The 23,693-nt window shown below is 40.0% G+C and overlaps 1 protein-coding gene across 4 annotated transcripts in view; it reads right to left on the minus strand.

Annotated features, from left to right (window-relative positions):
- EBF1 (EBF transcription factor 1) overlaps positions 1 to 7,460 on the minus strand; it is a 429,858-nt gene extending 422,398 nt beyond the window's left edge. For all 4 annotated transcript variants that reach the window (XM_019965325.2, XM_070793931.1, XM_019965323.2 and 1 more), the window contains exons 1-2: positions 7,355 to 7,460; positions 6,509 to 6,799 (exon numbers count right to left, since the gene is read on the minus strand). In XM_019965325.2, the coding sequence (XP_019820884.2) occupies positions 6,509 to 6,526 (18 nt within the window). In that variant the 5' untranslated portion in view covers positions 6,527 to 6,799; positions 7,355 to 7,460. The remainder of the gene's footprint in view (positions 1 to 6,508; positions 6,800 to 7,354) is intronic.
- Between the last annotated feature and the right edge of the window lie 16,233 nt (positions 7,461 to 23,693).

Consider the following 23,693-nt stretch of genomic DNA (forward strand, 5'->3'; position numbering starts at 1 on the left):
CTCCTTCCCGAGCAGCTACGTATTGTCTCTGACTTGAGCTCTGGCCAATGAAATGCAGGTTGAATTGATGGACGCCATTTTCAAATACAGCTTATAAAAACCTCCCACAGAACCTTCCACTCCTCTTCCCTCTTCTATAAGCTGAATCAGAGAATCTGAGACAAGATTCCAAAGCTCTAAGGCAGGGCTTAACAAACTTCTTCTGTGAAGTGTTGAGAGTTCATATTTTTAGGTTCATGGGCTCTGCTCCCTCTGTCCCAGGTACTCACTGTCGTTGTAGCATGAGAACAGCTAAAAAGCTCAAATACATATGAATGGATGTGACTGAGTTCCAATAAAACTTTATTTCCAAAAAAAGAAATGACAGAAACAGTACTTGACCCATAAGCCAAGTTTGCTGACCCCTGCTCTAGGATGAAAGGAATCTGGGTTCCTAAAACTGTCTGAAGAAACACACTTTAGTACAAGCAAGAAATAACCTTCTCTTACGTCAACTCATAAGGGATTTTAGGGTTGTGTCGGTGTTAGCCTACTCTGACATTTTTAGAGGATGTCATGGAAAGGATGTGACCACCTGCTGACCCTCGAGCTGAACCCGGGCAATCAGAGGCTCCTCACCCACTCGCCGGTCCTTGAAACATTTGCCCTCCATTCCCACAGTGAAAACTGTCTTCAAGGACATGGCCTTGAGTCAGCAGTGTGTTGTTGAGACCACCTGGATGGGATAGGTGACTGAATCCCATTAAGGTTTCCACCCAAACTTTTTAGGATTCCAACAGGCAGGTGCGGAGATCTGCTCATCTTGCAGCCACCCAAGACAAGACTCATATTAAGTTCTGCTTATCAAACCTGCCACCGGCCAGTCTGGAGTGGTCTGCCTCTTTCTTCAGTCTCTCCTTGCCCTCCATGTACAGTGGCCAGTTTCCAATTCACCCTGGAAGCTCCTTAGGTTTTGGTTTTGTTTTTTTAAATTTTGGGCCACATCTCATGGCATGCAGTTCCTTAGTTCCCCGACCAGGGATTGAACTCATGCCCCCTGCAGGAGAAGGTGGAGTCTTAACCACTGGACTATTGGGGAAGTCCTGCTCCTGGTGTTTTAAACCAATAGATATCATACCCAACCACATAAATTCCTCTTCTGCCCTACATTCCTTTGAAAACAGGGACTGTGGGTTATTCATCTGTCACAAAGACATCCCAATACATGTTAATGAAACAAATAAAACACCATTAAATAGAAAATCATGTGCATGGGGATTAATGAGTACAACAGCTATGATTTTCTAACCCATCTCTGTCCCCTCTCTCCATCCCATCACCCTATTCCTAGACACATATCTGGGTTGTTTGTGCCCCATCCAGGTAACCAGAGACAACATTTGGGAGACAGTTTGCTTGCATGAAGTAAACAGAGCTTGCTTAATTGGTTCATTTTATGTGAACAGTTTGCTCCCTCTTATAATAAATAACCCCCTGGAACATATTACAAAGTCAGCTTTCAGTTGTAGCTCAGCTACGATGTACTAGCACATTGATAGCCTATCACCTACAGCCATGGCTATACCATCACTGCAGTTTGGTACTTTTACCCCTAACTATAGTCGGGGAGCCTGAGACCTCAAGAGTTTAAAAAAACTTTTCCAAAATCCTATGCTGGCCACACCAGAAACCCCCAGATAAGCGAGTCTCAGACTTAGTGCTGCCCAAAACTGGATTCTGAAACTTCTGGAAATTCACCCAACTTCCCTACTTGAAATGTATTTGTTGGGGAACAATTAACCTTAGGATGAGTAATTTGTCACCACTCTGTGTGAGTTTCAAATTTTCCCATTACAAGAGGAAAATGAGAAAAATATGTCCTAGATAACAGAGAAAAATGCTTCATTGCCTTAATTGCCTTTCTATTTCAATCAAGGAAGGCATTTAATTATTTCTGAACTACATTCAAAACTCTCTCTTAAGAATATTAGTCTCCCCAGGTGAGTTAACCAAATCTGTGCAAAACATATCTCGTGTCTGAATATTAATATCAAACATTTATTGAGCACTTTTTATATATTCCAATGACTTAATTCCTTCCACTTAATGATCTCATTTTTTTCCTCAGAGCAAGTCCATGAGGTGAAAACATTCCTTATTCTTCCCTGATAAGTGAGGAAACTGAGGCAGAAAACTGAGACAGCATTTGTGTTAAGTGGTGAATCCATGTTCAATCCCAGGCCCCGACCCTTGGGCCACACTGCCCCTCCCTCACTCTGCCTCACTGACTCTGTGCGTTCCCCTCTAGATCTCAATTTCTGAGTAAATGTGCAAAAATCAGTGTGGAAGAGTCACCCATCGTGGTCTGTGTCAGCAACTCAAGGGTCATCTGGAACTTGAGGTGGGTCATCTAGAGGACATGGAGTCAGAAAGGGCTGAGTCCACCTGGCTTCTTGCACAAGGAAGGAAGCCCCAGACATTTCACACCACTGCCCTGGGCCCTGGAAAGACCCCACAACCTGCATTCAGGGCCCAGCTCTGACTTCATCATCGCTGCTGGAACCCGCAGGAAAAGGAAATAACTTTTCTATGATATGTACATAAGGCCATTATTATCTTACTTTTAAAAAAATGGAAAACAATCAACTCACCCTGCTGCTGTGCTCAGTCTTATCCGACTCTTTGCAACCCCATGGACTGTAGCCCACCAGGCCCCTCTGTTCGTGACATTTTTCAGGAAAGAATACTGGAGCAGGTTGTCATTTTCTACTCCAAGGGCTCTTCCCAACCCAGGGATCAAACCCATTTCTCTTGTGTCTCCTGCACTGGCAAACAGATTCTTTAACACTGTACCATCTGGGAAGCCCAATCAACTCACTGTTTAGAGGCCACAACTGAATGGCATGAACACATGTGTTGTATAAGTAAGAAAAAGAAAATATTTTTTTCTGTGATGGACTGTGCCCTTCAAAATGTACTATAAAACAGAATAAAGACTGAATTTTGAAATCTGTGGGCCACATCAGTAGGAAAGTTGACACTGGCAATTTTCACAAGGATTTTAAACTTTACAATATGATAAGCATAGGACAATGAGTACACTTATGTCCTCAGAACAAATGCTTTATAATTTGGGTTAATTTTTTTTTAGTCTTCACAGTAATCTTAATTTCAATAACATGGATATTCTTAAACATGTTAATGAAAATATTCTATTTCATTAACTGTGCATATAAGTATGTAGAAGAAAACTGATATTTTTAAAATGTAAAATGGCATGTATTCCTAATAAATAAGAGCAACTATTGATTTCTCAATTGTGTGTCTTTAAAGGCTTCTATTCTTAAGTCTGATCATTTGCACAGATGAATCTATTTTCTCTCCAGTAAATATGTTAACACTTAAATAGACCATATATGCTCAGCTTCTTGTATTAAGACTTGTGGAAGTCATAGACCCTTGAGACATGCAAGCAGTTGTCTAGTAAAGATTTGAACCATATTCTTGAGCAGCTGGAATTACGTAAGAAGTCTAAACAAAGTGCATGTTCCCTTGTGCTGGTCCGCGGCCATGTGTATAGCACTTCCAAGCATTTAAGCACCCAGATTCCACTATGTTCTGGGGACCCCATGCCAACTTGGACATGTTTAAGGATATGAGAGACTAAAAACACCACCACTGAGCTTCCAGTTTCCACTCACAGCAGCTACATCATTCAGATCACTCCCCGCTGCACACACACACCCTGCACACATTGGTTTCAAAACTGCCAACAGCTCCTGAAAATGACTGAGGAGCCCAAACAGCAGTCAGGAGTCCCCAGGCAAATTTTTGGAGAAAGCAGAGAGATAAGTAGAATTTTGGAAGCGCTTATCCTGCAAGCATTTCCGGTTATTGTTGACTCAGGCTTCTGCTCAGGGACTACATGGGGAGAGGGGCCGCAAACGTCAGGGCACACAGCCCACAGGAGGTGCGCCCTTTAAGTTGGGGTTTCAAAAAGCTTTAAAAAAAAAAAAAAAGATAAAAAGCTGTATTTTCAACGTCAGAGCAAAGTTAGTGGAAACCTCTCTCTCCCTCCCCTAAACTGGGGGCCTTTGGGACCCAGACTCTGCCTCAGGAAGACTGACCTCCAGGAACTCACAACCTGAGTTGGCTGTTTAGTTGCTCAGTCATGTCCGACTCTTTACAACTCTGTGGACTGTAGCCTTCCAGGCTCCCCTGTCCATGGAATTTTCCAGGCAAGAATACTGGAGTGGATTGCCATTTCCTTCTCCAGGGGATCTTCCCAATCCAGGAATCATACCCATGTCTCCTGAATTGGCAGGCGTGTTCTTTACCACTGAGACACCTGGTAAGCTGGCTAAGGAATCTCAAACTGTGAAAATGGTTTAAGGTGACACCCAAGTGGGAGTGAACCCAAAGCTTCTCCCCGGGCAGGAGCACCTGTGCCAGGCTGTGCTTCTCCCTACCAGTAACTTTACAAAAGCAAAGGAGGCCAGCACTCAAAGGCTAGCAGGCACAGAAAGAAGCACCATTCCACTGTGAGATCTAGAAGAAACAAAAGGAAGCAGAAAAGCAGAAACACAGCTCCACTCTCCTCAGACATGCACTCTCCTCAAACAGGCTAAAACACCACCTTCATTACGAAGCTTAAAGAAATAAATGACAAACTTGAAAATACCTGCAGAAAACAGGCATACCATAGGAAACAGATTATGTTATAGGAAACTATCGAATTTGTCATAGTAAACTGGAAACAGAAATGAATAGAGCTGTTGTAAACAAATATTAAAATAACCAGTGTTAAAAATGCAGGGAATGGACACAGGAACATTCCTCTAGTGCAAATACATTTGGGCTGAAGATCCTTCCTGTCTGGAAAGAACATCCCCCAGACATCCCTCGTGGATGATTCAGGTCCTTCAATGTATTCTCAAAGGTCCCCTTCTCAATGAATCCCACACTGATCACAACAGCCATCTTCCCTCTTCCCCACACATTTAGACTCTGAATCACCTTCTTTAAAGCATTTACCAACTTCTGACACAAATATTTCCTTCATTTACTCTGCTCATAGTATACATTATGCCCCTTACCAATAGATCATATGCTCCATGAAGCCAGCACTGTTTGCTTGTTTTTAGTTCACTGAGGTTTCCGAGATGCAAAAATACTATAAAAAACATCTGACACACAACAAAGATTAGCTGAGTGATTGGTGTAGAGCACCTCCCTATTCTAGAAACAGTATCTTTATTAATTTAAGTCAAGTGAAGTGAAGTCGCTCAGTCCGACTCTTTGCGACCCCATGGACTGTAGCCTACCAGGCTCCTCTGTCCATGGGATTTTCCAGGCAAGAGTACTGGAATGGGTTGCCATTTAACCTTAGCCCAAATGCTGCTCTGTGGCAGCTACAGCACAACACCCACTCACCTTGATGTCAATGCCACCAGTACTTAGTGTACAGCCTTTTCCTCCCTTCACCCAGCTCTGTCCTCCCCCACCAACCCTCTTGCACACTATAAAGCACAATTATATTTCTCTCTTCAGAAAAGATGAGCCTAGATTTATGGGTCCTATTTTCTAACCAACTGAGTCTCAATTAGACTCTGTCAATCCCTGAGCTTGCATTAGAGCCAGCACTCAAAATACTAGAGCTGAGGGCAGAGCAAGAGAGGCAAGTTTGCAGAGAAGATTAAAAAAAAAAAAAAAAAATCAGTGAATGAGTTTAACATTAGATTTGGATAAAATATAGTGAGAATTAATGAACTCATTAATTAGATATATTTTAGTTATAAAACTACCTAGTTTTACATGTAAATTATAAAATATAAATATATGTTAAAAATAAATTAGAATAAACTATCAAGCATGAAACATGGAGTAGAAAAAAAATTAAAAGAGAGTAAGACATAAGGAGAGTATAGTGAGAGAGCTAACATGCATCTGATTAAGTCATAAAAAGAGAGGATGAGGCAGAAGAAATGGTTGAAAAGAAAATGGCTGAGAATTTTCCAGAACTGAAGAAACGCATTCATCTATGGATCAAAGAGATCCAAGAAACCCCATGCAAATAAATAAAAATAAATTGCTAACAAAGTAGATCCTAAAAATTATCACAAGGTGAAAAAAACTGTCACTGTTTGAAGTGATGGACTAAACATGGTAATCATTTTGCATCATACATGAATGCCAGGTCATCGTGCTGTATGTCAAATATATCTCAATAAAATCAAAAATATAAATAAAACAAAAATTTGCAACTAGATTCATGACAGTAAAATTACAAAAAATAACAAAGGTGAAGAGAAAAATTCTAAGAGTAAAAAAGACCTTCAAAGACTGGCAGTTAGACTGACCTCTAACCAACAGTCAACTGTTTTCTCAGTAGTAATGAAGGAAGGCATTTTTCTGTTTTTCCTTTACTTATTTCACTAAGCATAATACTCTCTAGGTCCATCTGTGTTGCTGCAAATGCTAAATTTTCATTTTTTGTAGCTAAGTAATATTCCATTGTATATATACATACCACATCTTCGTGATCCATTCATCTGTTGATGGACACTTTCATATCTTGCTTTCATATCTTGACTGATGTAAACAATGTTGAAGATTGGGATGCATGTATCTTTTTGAATTGGTGTTTTCATTTGCTTTGGATATATACCCAGCAGTGGAATTGCTGGGTCACATGGTAGGTCGATTTTGAGTTTTTTGAGGAACCTCCATACTGTTTTCCATAGTAACTTCACCAATTTCGAGTCCCACCAACTGCATACTAGGGTTCCTTTTGCTCCACATCCTTGCCAACATGTGGAACCTAAAAAATAAAACAAACCAATGTATATAACAAAACAGAAGCAGGCTGACAGATACAGAGAGCAAACTAGTGGGTACCAGTGGGAAGAGGGAAGGGGAGAGGGGAGAGATAGGGGTTGAGGATTAAGACAAGTTACTATATATAAAGTAAACAACAAGGATATATTTCACAGCACAGGGAAATACAGCCACTATTTTGTAATGACTTTAAATGGAGTATGATCTATAAAAGTACTGAGTCACTACGCGGTTGCTGGGACACAACCGGCAGGCATGCAAGGCCCGTACTTGCCCAGGTCTGAGATGGAAGAGCCAGGAGACCACGAGAGAGACATAAATGATTTATTAAATAGCGCAGGGGTCCCCAAATCCAGGCCAAGGACTCATAGGAACCAGGCCGAACAGCAGGAGATAAGCAGCGATCTGCCGCTCCCCATCCCCCCGACTCCTCTCAATCATCCCCGCTCTCCCACCCCAGTCCATGGAAAAACTGTGTTCCAGGAAATCAGTCCCAGGTGCCAAAAAGGTTGGGGGCCACTGAGATAGGGGATCTTACGCATCCAGAGCAAAAGGATCGTGGAGCCACACCGCATAATGGCAGACAGCAGGCAAAACATAGGAACAAGCTTCGCTACGCAGAAGAGAATAATGCTGCCATTTGCAGCGGGAAGTGACGTCAGGCTGGTTCATCAGTTACCAAAGAAACCGGCACCTGGGTTACATTCGATTTAGCTCCTCACATTAACAATCACCAGGCCAGTTCCCTTTCATAAGCTAGCAGGTGGAACTGTTTTGGCTTAAGGGTTAGAACGGTCACTAGCTGGAGCTGGGGGCAATATATAAACTAATGTCAGTTCAGTTCAGTCGCTCAGTCGTGTCCGACTCTTTGCCACCCCATGAATCGCAGCACGCCAGGCCTCTCTGTCCATCACCAACTCCCAGAGTTCACTCAGACTCAGGTCCATCGAGTCAGTGATGCCATCCAGCCATCTCATCCTCTGTCGTCCCCTTCTCCTCCTGCCCCCAATCCCTCCCAGCATCAGAGCCTTTTCCAATGAGTCAACTCTTCACATGAGGTGGCCAAAGTACTGGAGTTTCAGCTTTAGCATCATTCCTTCCAAAGAAACCCCAGGGCTGATCTCCTTCAGAATGGACTGGTTGGATCTCCTTGCAGTCCAAGGGACTCTCAAGAGTCTTCTCCAACACCACAGTTCAAAAGCAATGGACATGAACTTGGGCAAACTCTTGGAGATGGTGAGGGACAGGGAAACCTGGCCTGCTGCAGTCCATGTAGTCTTGAAAAGCAGGATACGACTTGGCAACTCAACAACAACAAATCAACTACACATCAGTTAAAATTTTAATTATTTTTTTAAAAGACAATGGTCTGGCATATCAAAAGGAAATAACTGCCACCATAAAATTCTACTAATACACCCCATGAAAGACAATTTAAACCTGAATTTTTCACCATCAGATCCTCACTATAGGAGCTCTGTTGATATGCTTCAGGCAGAAAGACAGTGATTTAAAAAAAAAAAAAAATTGATCCAAGATGCAAAGAAAGTTTGTGGAACCAAGAAAGTAGAGAATGTGGTTAAATAAAATAAGTACCAGCTGTACAAAATGGTAATGAAAATTTCTACTGGGGGTAAAATGAGATTGGCAAAGTATTAGACAACAAAAGCATAAGACTTGGAGGTGGGGAAATGAAGAAATGATAAAAAGGTCCTTGTTGGTAGTTTTTTATGTTCATTATCTATCCAAGAAAAGGTAATGTTTCTGATGACTTCTACACCTGGGAAGGATAATTATGCAGTTTGTAATTTCTAAGGTGTATTAGATTCATAGGACTGACATAACAAACCACCACAAACTGAGTGACTTAAAACAATAGAGATTTATTCTCTCACAGTTCTGAAGCGTGTATGCTGTGCTAAGTCTCTTCAGTCGTGTCTGACTCTTTGTAACCCTATGGACTGTAGCCCTCCAGGCTCCTCTGTCCATAGGATTTCCCAGCAAGAATACTGGAGTGGGTTGCCATGCCCTCCTCCAGGAGATCTTCCTGACCCAGGGATTGAACCCACATCTCTTACATCTCCTGCATTAGCAAGTGAGTTCTTCACCGCTAGCGCCACCTAGGAAGTTGCACTGAAGGGTGCTGCTGCCGCTGCTAATTCACTTCAGTCGTGTCCGACTCTGTGCGACCCCAGAGACGGCAGCCCACCAGACTTCCCTGCCCCTGGGATTCTCCAGGCAAGAACACTGGAGTGGGTTGCCATTTCCTTCTCCAATGTATGAAAGTGAAAAGTGAAAGTGAAGTGGCTCAGTCGTGCCCAACTCTTAGCGACCCCATGGACTGCAGCCCACCAGGCTCCTCTGTCCGTGGATCCTCCAGGCAAGAGTACTGGAGTGGGGTACCATTGCGCTGAAGGGTAGAAATCCAAAATTAAGTTGATGGCAGGCCCAGTGTCTTTCTGAAGACTCTAGGGAAGAATCCATCTTTTCATAGCCCAGGTTTCACAGAGCCATCTTCCTCCTATCATCCTTCCTTCCTCCTGTCATCATTTTTGTTGGTTGGTTTGTTTGTTTTTAATCTTTTGGCTTCACCATGAGGTATGTGGGATCTTAGTTTCCCATCCAGGAATCAAACGTGCGCCCCCTGCATTGATAGGGCAGAGTGTTAACTACTGGACAGCCAGGGAAGTTCCTCTCATCTCTTTTTATAACACCAATCATATTGGAGTAGGGTCCACCCTGATGACCTCACCTTAATTTGGTTACATCTTCAATACCGTGTTTCCAAATTAGATCACATTCATAAGTATCAATAGCTATGACTTCAATAAATCCTTTGGATTTGGGGCAGGGACACAATTCAACCCAATAAATAATATAAGAACAAACATTGTAGAACTAGGGTGTTGCTTCCAAACTAGTAGAAGAAGTGAACTGGATAATTATGAATACTCAAAATTAAAAATAATATTGACAACAAAACCTAATAAGAACAGGACCATTGCAGGCTAATCTTATTAATGAACACAGACTTTTTTATTTTAAAAAAATTAATAAATTGAATTTACAATATATACAAAGATTTTAAGGTTGATGCAGCATAATAAAGAGCTTCTCTGGTGACTCAGAATGTAAAGAATCTGCCTGCAACACAGGAGACCTGGGTTCCATCCCGGGGTTGGGAAGATCCCTTGGAGGAGGGCATGGCAACCCACCCCAATATTCTTGCCTGGAGAATCCCACTGATGGAGAAGCCTGGTGAGCTACAGTCCACGGGGTCACAAAGAGTTGGACATGACTAAGTGACTAAGTACTCACACATGCAGCATAATAAAAAGTAATATAATTCACCTCATTAATAGATTAAAAAAGAAAAATCATATGCTTATCATATATCAGAGAAAGTAGCATTTGATACAGATAATTAATAGCACCTACCTCCCAGGGTTATAGTGATAATAAAACCAATCTATATCAAGCAATTTTACAGTGCCTGGCACATAGCCAACATTCAATAGATTGTTACCTGTTAGTAGTATTTATAAACTTTAACTGCATTTCACACACATACACAGAAGATATTCAAATGACCAATACATAGACAAGAAAGTACTCACCTTTATTAGGATTCAGGCAAATACAAAATAAAACCCAAATAAGATATCACTATACCCATCAAATTGGCAGAAGTTTAAAAGTCTGACCATACTGAGTGCTGCTTAATATATATAGGAGCTTTCATATACTGCTAATGATGACAGCCACCTTGGAAAGCAGTCTGGCATTATCTATAAAATCTTTTACTCTGTAATCCAGAAATTCCACTGCTAGGTATATACTCTACAGAAGTGCATGTTAAATCAACCCAAAACTTCAGTTATAAATCCCACTTGGTCATAGTGTATGAAAGTGCAAGTGTTAGTATAGCCACTATGGAGAACAGAATGGAAGTTTCTTAAAAACTAAAAATAGAACTACCATATGACCCAACAATCCCTCTCCTGGGCACATACCTGGAGAAAACTATAATTCAAAATATATATGCACCCCAATATTCATTACACACTATTTACAATAGCCAAGATATGGAAGCAACCTAAATGTCTATCAACAAGAAATGGATAAAGAAGATGTGGTACATGTTCACAGTGTAATATTACTTAGCCATAAAAAGAATAAAATAATGTCATTTGCAGCAACATGGATGAACCTAGAGATTGTCATACTGAGTAAAGTAAGTCACAGAAAGACAAATATCATGTGTTATCACTTAAATGTGAAATCTAAAAAAGGGGAGGTACAAATGAACTTATTTACAGAAGGAGAGCCATTGATGTAGGAAGTAAACTTATGATTACTAGGGGAATGGAGGGGGATAAATTGGGAGATTGGGACTGACACGTACCTACTACTATATATAAAATAGATAATTAATAAGAACCTAGGGTATCATACAGGGAGCTCTACTCAATAGTCTGTAATGATGTATATGGGAAAATATTCTAAAAAAGAGTAAATATATATATATGTATAACTAATATACTTTGCTGTACACTCAAAACTAACACAACAGTGTAAATCAACAGTACTCTGATAAAAGTACGTATGTATGTCAAAACCTATCAGATACTACACTTAAAGATGCAGAGTTTATTACACATAAGTTATACCTTGACTAAGATTTTTAAAATAGTTCAAGATAAAAAAAAAAAACTACCTGCCCCACTCTTTTGAGAGAATAGGTTTGATGACCCTATATATTAACTCAAAGAACCTCATCAAGAAGTACATGAAAAGCCATCACAGCCCATGTCACCAGAAGTGATTGTCTCTCTCTTAACGAGGTTAGTGAACACAGGTTTTTTGGCCATTCCTCCTTTCTAACAGAACAGCCTCTAATTTTGCTGGAGGGGAATTATCTCTTCCCTGTTGTGACACCCTTGACTTAACAGTAACTCTGAATGTAGGAATTCCCTAACAGTTCAGTAGTTAGGACTCTGAGCTTCCATTGCAGGAAACCCAGGTTCAATCCCTGGTCAAGGAACTAAGATCCCACAAGCTGCATGGCATGGCCAAAAAAAGCCAACCTTGAATAAAAGGTGGTCACATCATGACCTGAGATGAGCCCAGTGGACCCTGTCCCCCAGGAATTCCTTCTCTGTGGGGTACAGGGTTGGAGTCTGGGAGACGATACAAAGCTGACTCCCCTTAGCTGTTGTTTCCGTGGCGTCCTTTTCACTTCTGTGTAGAAGGGATGGGGGTGGTAATCTGGTGGAGGGTAGGATTTGGGGGACAACTTTGATCTACTTTTACATAGCATTTTGAATAAACATAAGGACTCTCAAGTGCCCTGACTAAGAACTGGGGTGGAGAGCAGTTTAAAGCTCCCTCGAACCAAGGAGTCACCACTAACTCATAAAGACACTGCCAAACAACAGCTGGTACCTAGATTCCCCAGCGTCAGCATGGTTTCTGAGCCACCCTTTACTAATACAATAAACACCTTTTTTGGTGTAACTTACCCAAAATTGGTTTCTACTACTCGAGCTACAGAAGGCTGATATGGTGAGGACCTGGGCACCAGATGGGATAAATAGATCTTTAAAGCCTCTTTCGATGCTGTGGTACTAAGATAAGCACAAATATAATTAGGCCTCTCTCATAGGAATCAATAGTTATAGATGTGCTGGGAAGACAATACTTAGCTCAGTATCTCAAACAGACATGCTGGCTCTAGACACTTTAAAACAATGAACCAAAGTATAATTTGTAGCTCTAAGGACACACTGGGGATATAGTTCCAGAAATGGGCTCAACTTCAAAACCTTGGAAGGAGATTCTGCCAGAATACCATCATCCATTAAGACTGATGTCAACACAGAACAAAATAATTGAGTGAATGTTGGATGAGGAAGCTGGGGGCAGGAATCTGTAAACATCAAGAGGATAATGGAATCATAAGCATTCATCAGCATCAGAAACAAATGAGGTTAGAGGAAACCTGAATAATTCCTTAGCAAGTCTCAAGTACGTCTCTGACCAGAAGAAATCATGCTTTGTATATCTCGTGAAATCTTTAATATCTACTAACCTGGGTTTGAATCTCAGCAGAGTTACAGCGATGAATACTGAAAAAAGAGAAAATCAGGGGCTTCGCACTCTGAATTGGGGTGGGTGGTAAGAATATAGTTTTACAGAATTTGGTACAGAAAAAGTTTCTATTGATTCAAAATCAACTTTTTATGAAAATTTCTTCTGAAAAGGTCTCTATCTAGTTTTGTTTTTGTTTTTTTTTTTTTACAGATAGGAACAGTGTTTCATGCAAGAGAAAAAGCATTCTAAGCATTCTGTTTTGGTGAACATGGAAAATGAATTCTCAGATTTGGGGCTTCTAATGGCAAATTAAATCCATCTCACCAAGAAAAGAAAATGAGAAAAAAAAACAACTTTTATACTGTGGGAAATAACTGGTGTGCTGATCTTTTTGAATCTCCTGATTGCTTTACCTTGTCATGGTTTTCCTTAATGGTGACACAGATTTAAGAAAATAAAACCCATCTGATAGAAGTTCTGTCTTCCCCCTTTTAAATTATTTAGTAACATTGGGTAGCTAAGAAATTGTCTCTGCTCCTACAAAAAACCCCTATGCTAATTGTGGCCAGAAAAATCAGTAATTATAACAGATTATACAAAGCAGGAACGGCTACACTAACGTTAGGGAGTAAAGGGTGCAATTATGTGGCTCAGCCCAAGACATCTTCACTCTGAATCTCTGTGAAGAATGAAGAAAAAAAAGCTCTACACCAAAATTGAAGGGGACCAGTTTTCTGATTGTGTCCTAGGGGATTTGGATAAAGCTCAAGCAATTTGAAGCATACCCTCAGGTTGTACTCAGCAGAATTCCTGACCTCTGCCACATCCTATCTATCATAAGCCTTTATCAGGAGAAGATGCCAAATCACAAGCCATTTGGTGGCATATAATTGCTTCGACATTGACAGCAGAAGGGTATATATCATCTCCTATGTTAAAAGGGGAGTGAGTGTTTTAAATGTAAGAAGACTGAATATAAAAGCAAATTTAAATAAACACAAAAGAAAAGCTAAACCAATACTAAACTGAAAGGGATATCAAAATAAAATGAAAGCTTAAATATGGACTGAAGAAAACAATTAATAATGCATGATTTCTAATGATACTTTCTGATCTATTAGAAATGTTGAAGAAGCAAGAATTAAGAAAGAAATGGAAGAAGGAAGGAAGAAAGGAGGAATGGAGAAAATAATATGACTTAGAAAAGCTTATGAGAGCATGGAACTGATTTTATATATGTGAAGCTTTGTGGTTGGTTTTGTGGATACAGAATTAAATAACACTAAACTGTGCAGAGAGAAAGGTCTTCTAAGTCTCTATTTTTTCACTTACATCATGAGGAACATCTCTGGGCAGTCTGTCTTCATCTTTAACACCTTCAAACCTTCCTTTGAAGAGGAAAAACAGAACAGGCCACAAACTCTGAGCCTTTGGTTGATGACACCATCCAGCTCAAATTTAATTACATTATGTTATTTTTAGTGTATTTATTTTTGTGGTTACCCTCTATTTATGGCAAGTGAACTGGTTTCCATTTGTGATCGGCCTATAATTTTTTTTCTTTACTTACGTTTATAAAAACAGAGTCAACTTAAAGACAAACATCAGACAGATGAGAGTACAAGGTGAAGAAAAGAAAACCAGTGTGGGTCCGGTGTGGGTTAGGCAAAAACCTTGTAGGGGCACTAGTGATTTTAGTTAAGAAAATATCAATGTAAAATCATAGACTGTCAGAGCTAGAGGAGGCTAAGAGCAGACAATCTGAATCCCCTCTCCTTGTAAAAGCCCCAAAGACAGGGCAGGAATAGCCAGAGAATGGACAGTACAGCCTGTAACAGCAAAGACAATCTTTAAGCTTGCTACCTCCTCCTCCAGTACTATATTGTTATTTAATTTGTAGGCCTCTCCAAAGCTATATGTGTTGGAACTGGCTAAATGTGTCTAGTCCACAAGGATGTCAGAATACGGAAGCAGGCGACAAAGGAATTTATATTTTTTATTAACACGGATAAACTTGTGCAACTTGAAGAACCACAGTGACATCTAGTGGTGCTCATTGATAATGCAACTTTCAATGCAATTCTCGGTTTAAGCAAGCTTGTCATTACCCAGAGGGATGGTATGGGGAGGGAGGAGGGAGGAGGGTTCAGGATGGGGAACACATGTAAACCTGTGGCGGATTCATTTTGATTTTTGGCAAAACTAATACAATTATGTAAAGTTTAAAAATAAAATGAAATTAAAAAAAAAAAGCAAAGATTTTTTGGTAGAATATTCCTTCTTTGGGATTTGTCTGCTTTCTCATAAGTAGAATTAATTTTTAACGGGAATATCACATACATGAAGTTGTGCCTTCCTTAATGCATCATACCGAGAGGCACAGGGAGATGGTTTGTTCCAACATTGGTGAATATTAACTTTGACAACTTGGTTTACCCACTGGAAAGTTACTGTCTGTTCCTTTCTAATTAATAAATGAGTTATAAAGTGATATTTTGAGGCCATAGAAATATCTTTTCCTTTTCAAACTTTAATCCACTAGTTTTAGTATTCATTAGTGATTCTTGCCTGAATCCGTTATTACACATAAGGGTTGCAAAATGGTAATTTCATAATTCTGTTCTTCCTTCTTACATTTGTTTTAATTATTATTTTACTGAAAAGTGATTTTCCTATTTTCTTATGTATTTATGTTTATATTTATTTCTTAGTATGGACTCGTGAGTTCTTACATCATCTATCATCTATACAAGAGGCTATATGTATAGATATCCAATGTGGCTACCATGATGGACAGCGCAGACGCAAAAAATGTCATTAGGTTCCCAACTAACTATGCTGTCTCTTGCCTCTGGGACTTTACCCTTATTGTTGCTTCTCATGTGAAGACCTATTCCCAATAGATTATAGATTATGAAAGAATTCATGAGTATGTGCATGTATGCATTATAAGTCGCTATAGTTGTGCCTGACTCTCTGCAAAACTATGGTTTGTAGCCTGCCAGGTTCCTCTGTCCATGGGATTCTCCAGGCAAGAATACTGGAGTGGGTTGCCATGGCCTCCTCCAAGGAATCTTCCTGACTCAGGAATCAAACCCATGTCTCTCATTTCTCCTGCACTGGCAGGCAGGTTCTTTACCGCTAGTGCCACCTGAGAAGCCCATGCATTGTATGAATGGTATACATATTATATATGTTAGATATGTTGTAGATTATATATTCATGGTATCTATTATAAATCATAGTATTTACTATACATAATCTATACTCTATTGCTATTGTTATTTATTTCTCTTCAAAAATACAAACGTCACCAAAGTCAAAAAAGTATAAGAAACTGCTGCAAATTAAGGAGACTGAAGAGCTATGAAGGCTCAATGTAAAGTCCAATTGCAGATGCAGTTCAGCTATAAAAGACATTTTGGGATAATTGATGAAATTTGAATAATCTTGTAAATCACTTAGTGTGGATTAAATAATGACACTATAAGTGTGTTAAATTCTGTCTTGATCATTTTACTGTGATTATGTGAGAAAACATCCTTGTCTTAGGAAACATACTTCAAAATATTTAGGGGTAAGTCAGCATTATATCTGCAGCTTATTTTTAAGTGGTTCAAAAATCAATCAATTAATTAATTAATATTACATGTGCATTGAGATAGAGGAGAAGGCAATGGCAACCCACTCCAGTACTCTTGCCTGGCAAATCCCATGGATGGAGGAGCCTGGTAGGCTGCAGTCCATGGGGTCGCTGGGAGTCAGACACGACTGAGCGACTTCACTTTCACTTTTCACTTTCATGCATTGGAGAAGGAAATGGCAACCCAGTCCAGTGTTCTTGCCTGGAGAATCCCAGGGACGGGGGGCGGGGCCTGGTGGGCTGCGGTCTATGGGGTCGCACAGAGTCGGACATGAATGAAGCGACTTAGCAGCAACAGCAGCAGCAGCAGAGATAGAAAATGATAAACAAATGTGGCGAAGTGTGAACAATTGGCCTATCTCATTGAAGGGTACACAGAGACTCTTTGTACTATTCTAGCAACTGTAAGTCTAAAATTTTTGTCAAAATAGTAATGACAAGAAGGGTAAAATAAGGTTTTAAGGAAGTTTTTAAAATTTTTTATTTATTTGTTTTTGACTATGCCTGGGTCCTCATTGCTGTGCAGGCTTTACTCTAGTTGTGGCAAGCAGGAACTTTGTTGCAATATGCGGGCTTCTGATTGAGATGGCTTCTCTTGTTGTGGAGATACTGTAAGCAGGCATGCAGGCTTCAGTAATTTCCATGGGTAGACTCCAGTAGCTGCGGTTCCTGGGCTCTAGAGCATGGGCTCCGTAGTTATGGTGCATGGGCTTAGTTGCTTCTCGGCATGTGGGATCTTCCCCAACCAGGGATCAAACTCATGTCTCCTGCATTGGCAGGTGGATTCTTTACCACTGAGCCACCAGGGAAGCCCTTAAGGAATGTTTATGTCTTGTTTATTAATAAAAGAACAAAAAAAGAGAGCAAAATAAACGCAAATTTGCACTACAGGCTTGAAAATTTCAAAGTCTCAGTCTTCTTTCCACTGCTGCTTCCAGTTTGAGATAAACGCCTGCTTTTCCATTAGGGAATTATCTTGCCAGTCAAGGAAATCTATTATAAATTACTAGTTTAAATTCTCCAGATGTCTGAAGAATCCCTCAAAAACACACATATTTTATAAAAGCTCATACACTTAATATCATCATGTAAAAAAGATGTTTATCAAGATTTTATCCAACCAACCAGCTGTCATTACTCTTAATTTGGAATAGAAGAAGTTGGCTATGAAAAAAATTGCTCTGAAATATAAATATCCCCATCTTAAAAGGAACAGAAAATGAATACTGGTGAGGATACAGTCATAGCGAGTGACTTACTGGGTTTGGGGGGAAGTTGATGTGAACACTGTATAAAAATAAAAATAAAAAATTACTTTTGGGCTTTGTAACTAAATAGCCATGGGTTAGAACTGGAGTTCTAGAACTTACTAGCTGTGTGGTAAGATGGGATAATGTTTGGGACTGTGTTTCTACAAGACCTTACTCAGAACTGAGAAAATATCAGTTGTCCATAATAAAGAACCCAGGTGGTGTTTGATGGAGATCATCTGTAAGCTTCTGAACAAATGAAACCTCCAAAGCACCCAACACAGAGAAGTGTCCAGGAAGTAGGCCTTGAGATGTCTTCCTTATCACCTCCACTGATTTTAAGCATAAGAATAAAAAAATTCTAAAAGCATGTGTCTGTGTACAGGCATGAGCCATAATGTAATATTTAAGCAGATTCCGAAGCCAGCTGCCTGTGTTCAAATACTTAGCACTTTGAACTTTGAGCAGATAACTGGACTCCTCTGTGCCTCAGTTTCATCATCTGGAAAATGGGGATGATAATACCTACCTCAACAGATGGGTGTAAGGAGTTAAGGAGTTTGTTTCATGTAAAGGGATTAAAAGGGAATCTTACAGAGGGCAAGAGTTAGCCATTATTTTGTTGGAGAATATGAGAAAAAAAGGATGTAGTGCTACTTAGGGATAAACGTGTCAGGTATTTAGAAAACATGGACCATGAGGTCAGTTAAATAGAAAGCAGGTATTCATAAGGACTTGGGTGACAAACCTTAAGGGGAAAGAGAGGGGATTCAGTTCCCTGGTTCTCAGAACCTATCTGCTGCTGCTGCTGCTGCTAAGTTGCTTCAGTCGTGTCAGACTCTGTGCGACCCCATAGACGGCAGCCCACCAGGCTCCCCCGTCCCTGGGATTCTCCAGGCAAGAACACTGGAGTGGGTTTCCATTTCCTTCTCCAATGCATGAAAGTGAAAAGTGAAGGTGAAGTCGCTCAGTCATGTCCGACCCTTAGCGACCCCACGGACTGCAGCCTACCAGGCTCCTCCATCCATGGGATTTGCCAGGCAAAGAGTACTGGAGTGGGATGCCACTGCCTTCTCCGCAGAACCTATCTAAGTCTCTTTAAATCCAAGGCAGGTGGGAAGCTGCTGTATAACACAGGGAGCTCAACTCGGTGCTCTGTGATGACCTAGAGGGGTGGGATAGGAGGAGAGTGGGAGGGAGGCTCATGAGGGGAGGGATGTATGTATACTTATAGCTGATTCACATTGTTGTACAACAGAAACCAACACAACATATAAAGCCTTATCCTCCAATTAAAAATAAATTTAAATAAATAACTACAAGGCAGTAGCCACTAAAAGGATTGGGTGGTTCAGTGAAGTGATTGTGCACACATGGATCCCCTTACCCCGATCCTGAGCATGGTTAGCAGGGGACTGTCAAAGTCCACCTCCTATGATGTCCATGGCGTGTTATCAGTTGTGCCTCCACATTGGATTCTAAAGACATCACACAGCACCTGAGCCCCCTGAACACCCCCCACCTCTGTCTTCAGAGGATAATGTAAAATGTGTGCATCTAACAAAGCCAAATGTTATCTTGTGTTTTCAAATTTTGTGGCCCAGGAAGTGTCTGTTCCATATTTCAGTAAAAGGACTCTTAACTTTACCATCTGTGTGAACCACTGTATAAGCCCCAAATAACACTGCTTTCTGTCTTTTTATATACAAATATCTTCTTGCCAAATGATCAAGTGTCCTTTGGCTGTTGCTTCCCACCCTAGACACGAATGCATTTCTTAGATATCATCTCTTTGAGCTATTACTTGCTTTTTTTTTTTTTTTCTTAAATGTGAAAGAAATGACAAAACCTAAACCCCTAAGAGCCTACAGGGTAAAGGCTGGCTGTGGTAGAAAATAACAGATTGAAAGTTTTAAATGTTCTTATGATACAAAGTAACTCAGCTAAGTGGCTTTGGTTTTTACAAAGGTAAAACACTGTGCTTCATTTAGGGAGGAGTTTCAGGGTAACTTAAGGAAGGCTTTGGAAAAGATTTATTAAACAACTAGAGAGAAGAGAGGAATTTATAACATTTATACCTAACTATCCTTCATGTGTTGTCCCTCTGAGCGATGTAATACATATCATGGGAAGGAAGCAGTTTTATTTCAAATCTAAACCCAGACTTGACTCCCAGTCTCAAATATTTCCCATTTGTTCTTATAAACAGTGTGATCACAGGGTCTGCATGATTTGTGGTTCTAACTACATGGACAGCATTTTCCAAACAACTGGTACAAGGACACTTTATAGCCAGCAGCTTCTAACTTTCATGTCTTGATGAACTGTGGCTTGCCATGTATTAAGATTTATCCTGGGACTTCCCTGGTGGTCCAGCAGTTAAGAATCTGCCTGCCAATACAGGGGACATGGGTTCAATTCTGGTCGATTCCTGGTCCCGCATGCCTCTGGGCAGCTAAGCCCATGTGTCGTAGGTATTGAAGCTGTGCTCTAGAGCCCGGGAGCTACAGCTACTGAGCCCACACACCCTAGAGCCCATACTCTACAAGAGAAACCACCGCAATGAGAAGCCCGCACACTGCAACTAGAGAGTAACCCCTGCTTGCGGCAACTAGAGAAAGCCCGCACAAAGACACAAAGCAGCCAGAAATAAATAAACTTGCAAAATCTTTAAAAAGCAGTTCTTAATTAAAAAAAGATTTATCCTGCACCCCAACTTTTATTTATTCATTCTTTTCCCTTTTAAAGCAATTCACCAAAATTTTGACGTCACATTGGTAGTTTTAAATTTTATCATACCCCTGAAGTTCTCACTCTTTCATCTCTTCATCAAAGTTTACAGATAATACCTTCAAATGTAATGAAACAACTCTTATGAATGCAACGTAACAGATATGGATATTTGGATATCCATATTTGTTTTGAGGTGAGCAGGTATAATAGAAAGAGACCCAGACTGGAATTCAAGAGATCCAAACATTATTTCCGGCTTTGCCATCAACTGTGTGGGCTTAGACAGGTTGGTTAGTTTTCTGTCTTATAAAATAGGACAAATGATCGAAATCTCTGAAGGCTGGTTTACCTCCAAAAATTCTATGGTTCTTTAATTCTGCATGCTTGTGGGAAAGAAACTGATGATGTTTTACCTTAAATATAAATAGTTCCAGACATTTCTGGGTGGTTAGTCAACCAAAGTGGTTGGTAGCCTAGGTCAGCTCTCACGCGTGCACCTGTGCTGACTTGCCCGCCAGACTTTATTGCTTCACTGCAGAGGCCCTGTAGGCTGTTATATCGGCTGCGAGCCTTAACCGCAAGTGTTCCTCAGAGACAAACGTCTTCATGTCTATTTCTTCTCTAAGAATCTTCTTCTGTAAAAGCAGCAGTTCCAAAAACAAGGGACCCCCACCCCTCCTCAACACACACACTCACCAAAAGAGCAGGAGTATTTGCTCCATATCAACACTTCTCATCTTCCAATGGGATCAGAATTATCTGTAAAATTTGTAAAAAGGTAACTACTCAGACTCCATCCCAAACCTACCCAATCAGAAGCTATGGGGTGGGCCCTGGGCACTTACATTTTTCATAAGCTTTCCACCTGCTTCTAATGTCTGACAAAAATGGAGAGACACTATAAAAATTTGGTGGTATCAAGAATGCAAAATGCAGTTGTAGATCCAAACTCAAAATACAGTCCAGTGAAACACTTTTCTTATTGACTAATGTAATTAAAGGAAAATGAAAATGTAGATTCTACACTGTCACAAATGAACTCCAGATTTATCCCAATTCTTTGATCAGTGCAGAATATTTGCACTGTGTGATTTTCTTAAAGAAGAAGCCAAACTTGCCCAGTCATCACAGCATCTCTCATGTGAACAGAGGGGGTTTGATGATTACAATATAATTTTCTAGAGCAGATAGTGGTGGAGAGAGTATCTGGGGTGGATTAGAAAGCCCACTCAACCCACCTCAACTTCTGACAACTGCCGCCAGGTGGGAAGTGTAACGCCAGGTGGAAGAACCCCAGTTCTTCCGATTTTTCAAAAGAAGCTAGAAATTGAGTTTGTATGTATAGTCTTGTCATTTTTAAATGATTGGCAAATAATTCAAATGCTTTCTTAAAACATCATCTAAAAATGCACCATTGTGGCCCAACAACAACAGAAAAAGCAAAATTCATCAGCCCAGATTTCACCTGAATATCTGAAGTTCTGTCTTACAAGTTCTGAGTTCTATATCTGAATTCAGATAATCAAAAGTTATTATCTGGCAGAAATTACTTCTAGCAGACACGTAATGCTCTCTGCCTCTTGAACAGAATTCTCTGCCATTTTTTAGCTACGGGGCTTATACAGGTGCTACATACTAAGTTCCTTTGTGCACTCAGTGGGTATGGCGAGGCTCTTGGGCTGTGCCAGGCACTGAGAATACAGTGGTCAACCAAACCTTAAAGTTTAATATTTGGCACATCACATTAAAAAAAAAAATACATGAAGCTTATCACTCCATCAGTGGTAAAGATTAAAAATACAGATGGGCAAAATTTTAAGAGCAGAATGATGATTCTTTCAGATGAGGTTGAAAACCAGGAAAAAAAAAAAAAACAAAGACTGGCCAACAATCACACAGCTTGAAATGGAGTAAAAATTAAACCCCGAGCGTCTGTCTTTACTCTAGGCTCCTCTCCCCACTTCTGCTGCATACTTCCCTAAATCTAGAAGGGCTGATAAAGGATCATCAAAGGAAATTAGTAGGTTTAATGCCAACTGGAGAGACGGCTTCAGTTTGGCAAGTTGTCATTTGGAAAATAATAGAATATTCCATCTAGAACTGACTCAGAATTTCATCTACCTTCAAGGAGTTGATTATTTCCTGCAAGTCAGAGGCCATTCTCTCTTACTTTAGAATATATAACACAGTAGCAATGCAAAGAGTTGATTATATCTATTTAGAAATAAAAATTAAGGGTCAATGAGCTAAATCTATAAAAAATAGATTAGGAGAAAAACACCAAGTTTAGTGTCAGTAAGAACAGGGGAGAGAAACGGGACACCAGGAATATGGTTAACAGCAGGGTTTACTGTGTTGACTGCAAACATGCTACCTTTCACTCTCAACCATACTGCAATCAAATGCCCAGTCTGCTGGAGGGAAGAAAGTACTTCTTTGAGTGGCCACAATCACTAGTTCTATAAACTGCTCTTAGTATTTTTTATTCTTTTCTAAGTAAGTACTAACCTACAAATACAAGCCTATTTTTAAAGGGGTATTCTCTACTTCAGAGGTGGGAGAAACAGGTGTGCCTTAGCTGATAAATTACAAAATTGTTTGGAATGTATTTTAATTTCAGAAGCCTGAATGACAGGCAGTGGACTTCAAAAAGAGAAGTGAGAGATACTCAGGTAGGCAGTGTTTGTCAATGACCCTAGTTTTGCTATCACTGAATGTAAAGGCAACTTTGAAGAGACTAATTCCAAAAGTGAGATTATGGGTGATTTTTGTTCTTTTTAAGTTCTTTACTTTCCAAATAGTGTTGAAAAAACAAGGAAACAGGTTTTTTAAATCATGCAGCATTTAAAAAAAAAAATCAAAACCTTATAATTAATTCCTGTTTTCAACTTACCAGGATTCTAAAACTGGAAAAATTCTATTTTTATGAAAGCCAGAGAAGAAGCAACTAGAATGTAAAACTTTTTCTTTAACATCCCCCCACCTCCCTGGCCCAGCCCATGATTTAGTAATACTTAAATCTCTGTAGTAACACTTATATCTCTGTAAGGTTCTTGCTCCTTTACCACAGGCAAATAAAAAACTCTCCCAATTAAACCTGGAAACTGAAAAATTTTTTCCTTCTCCATTAACCATTTCTATTCACATTTTGACATATG

This window comes from Bos indicus, chromosome 7, assembly GCF_029378745.1.
Source record: "Bos indicus isolate NIAB-ARS_2022 breed Sahiwal x Tharparkar chromosome 7, NIAB-ARS_B.indTharparkar_mat_pri_1.0, whole genome shotgun sequence".
NCBI classification, from domain to species: Eukaryota; Metazoa; Chordata; class Mammalia; order Artiodactyla; family Bovidae; genus Bos; species Bos indicus.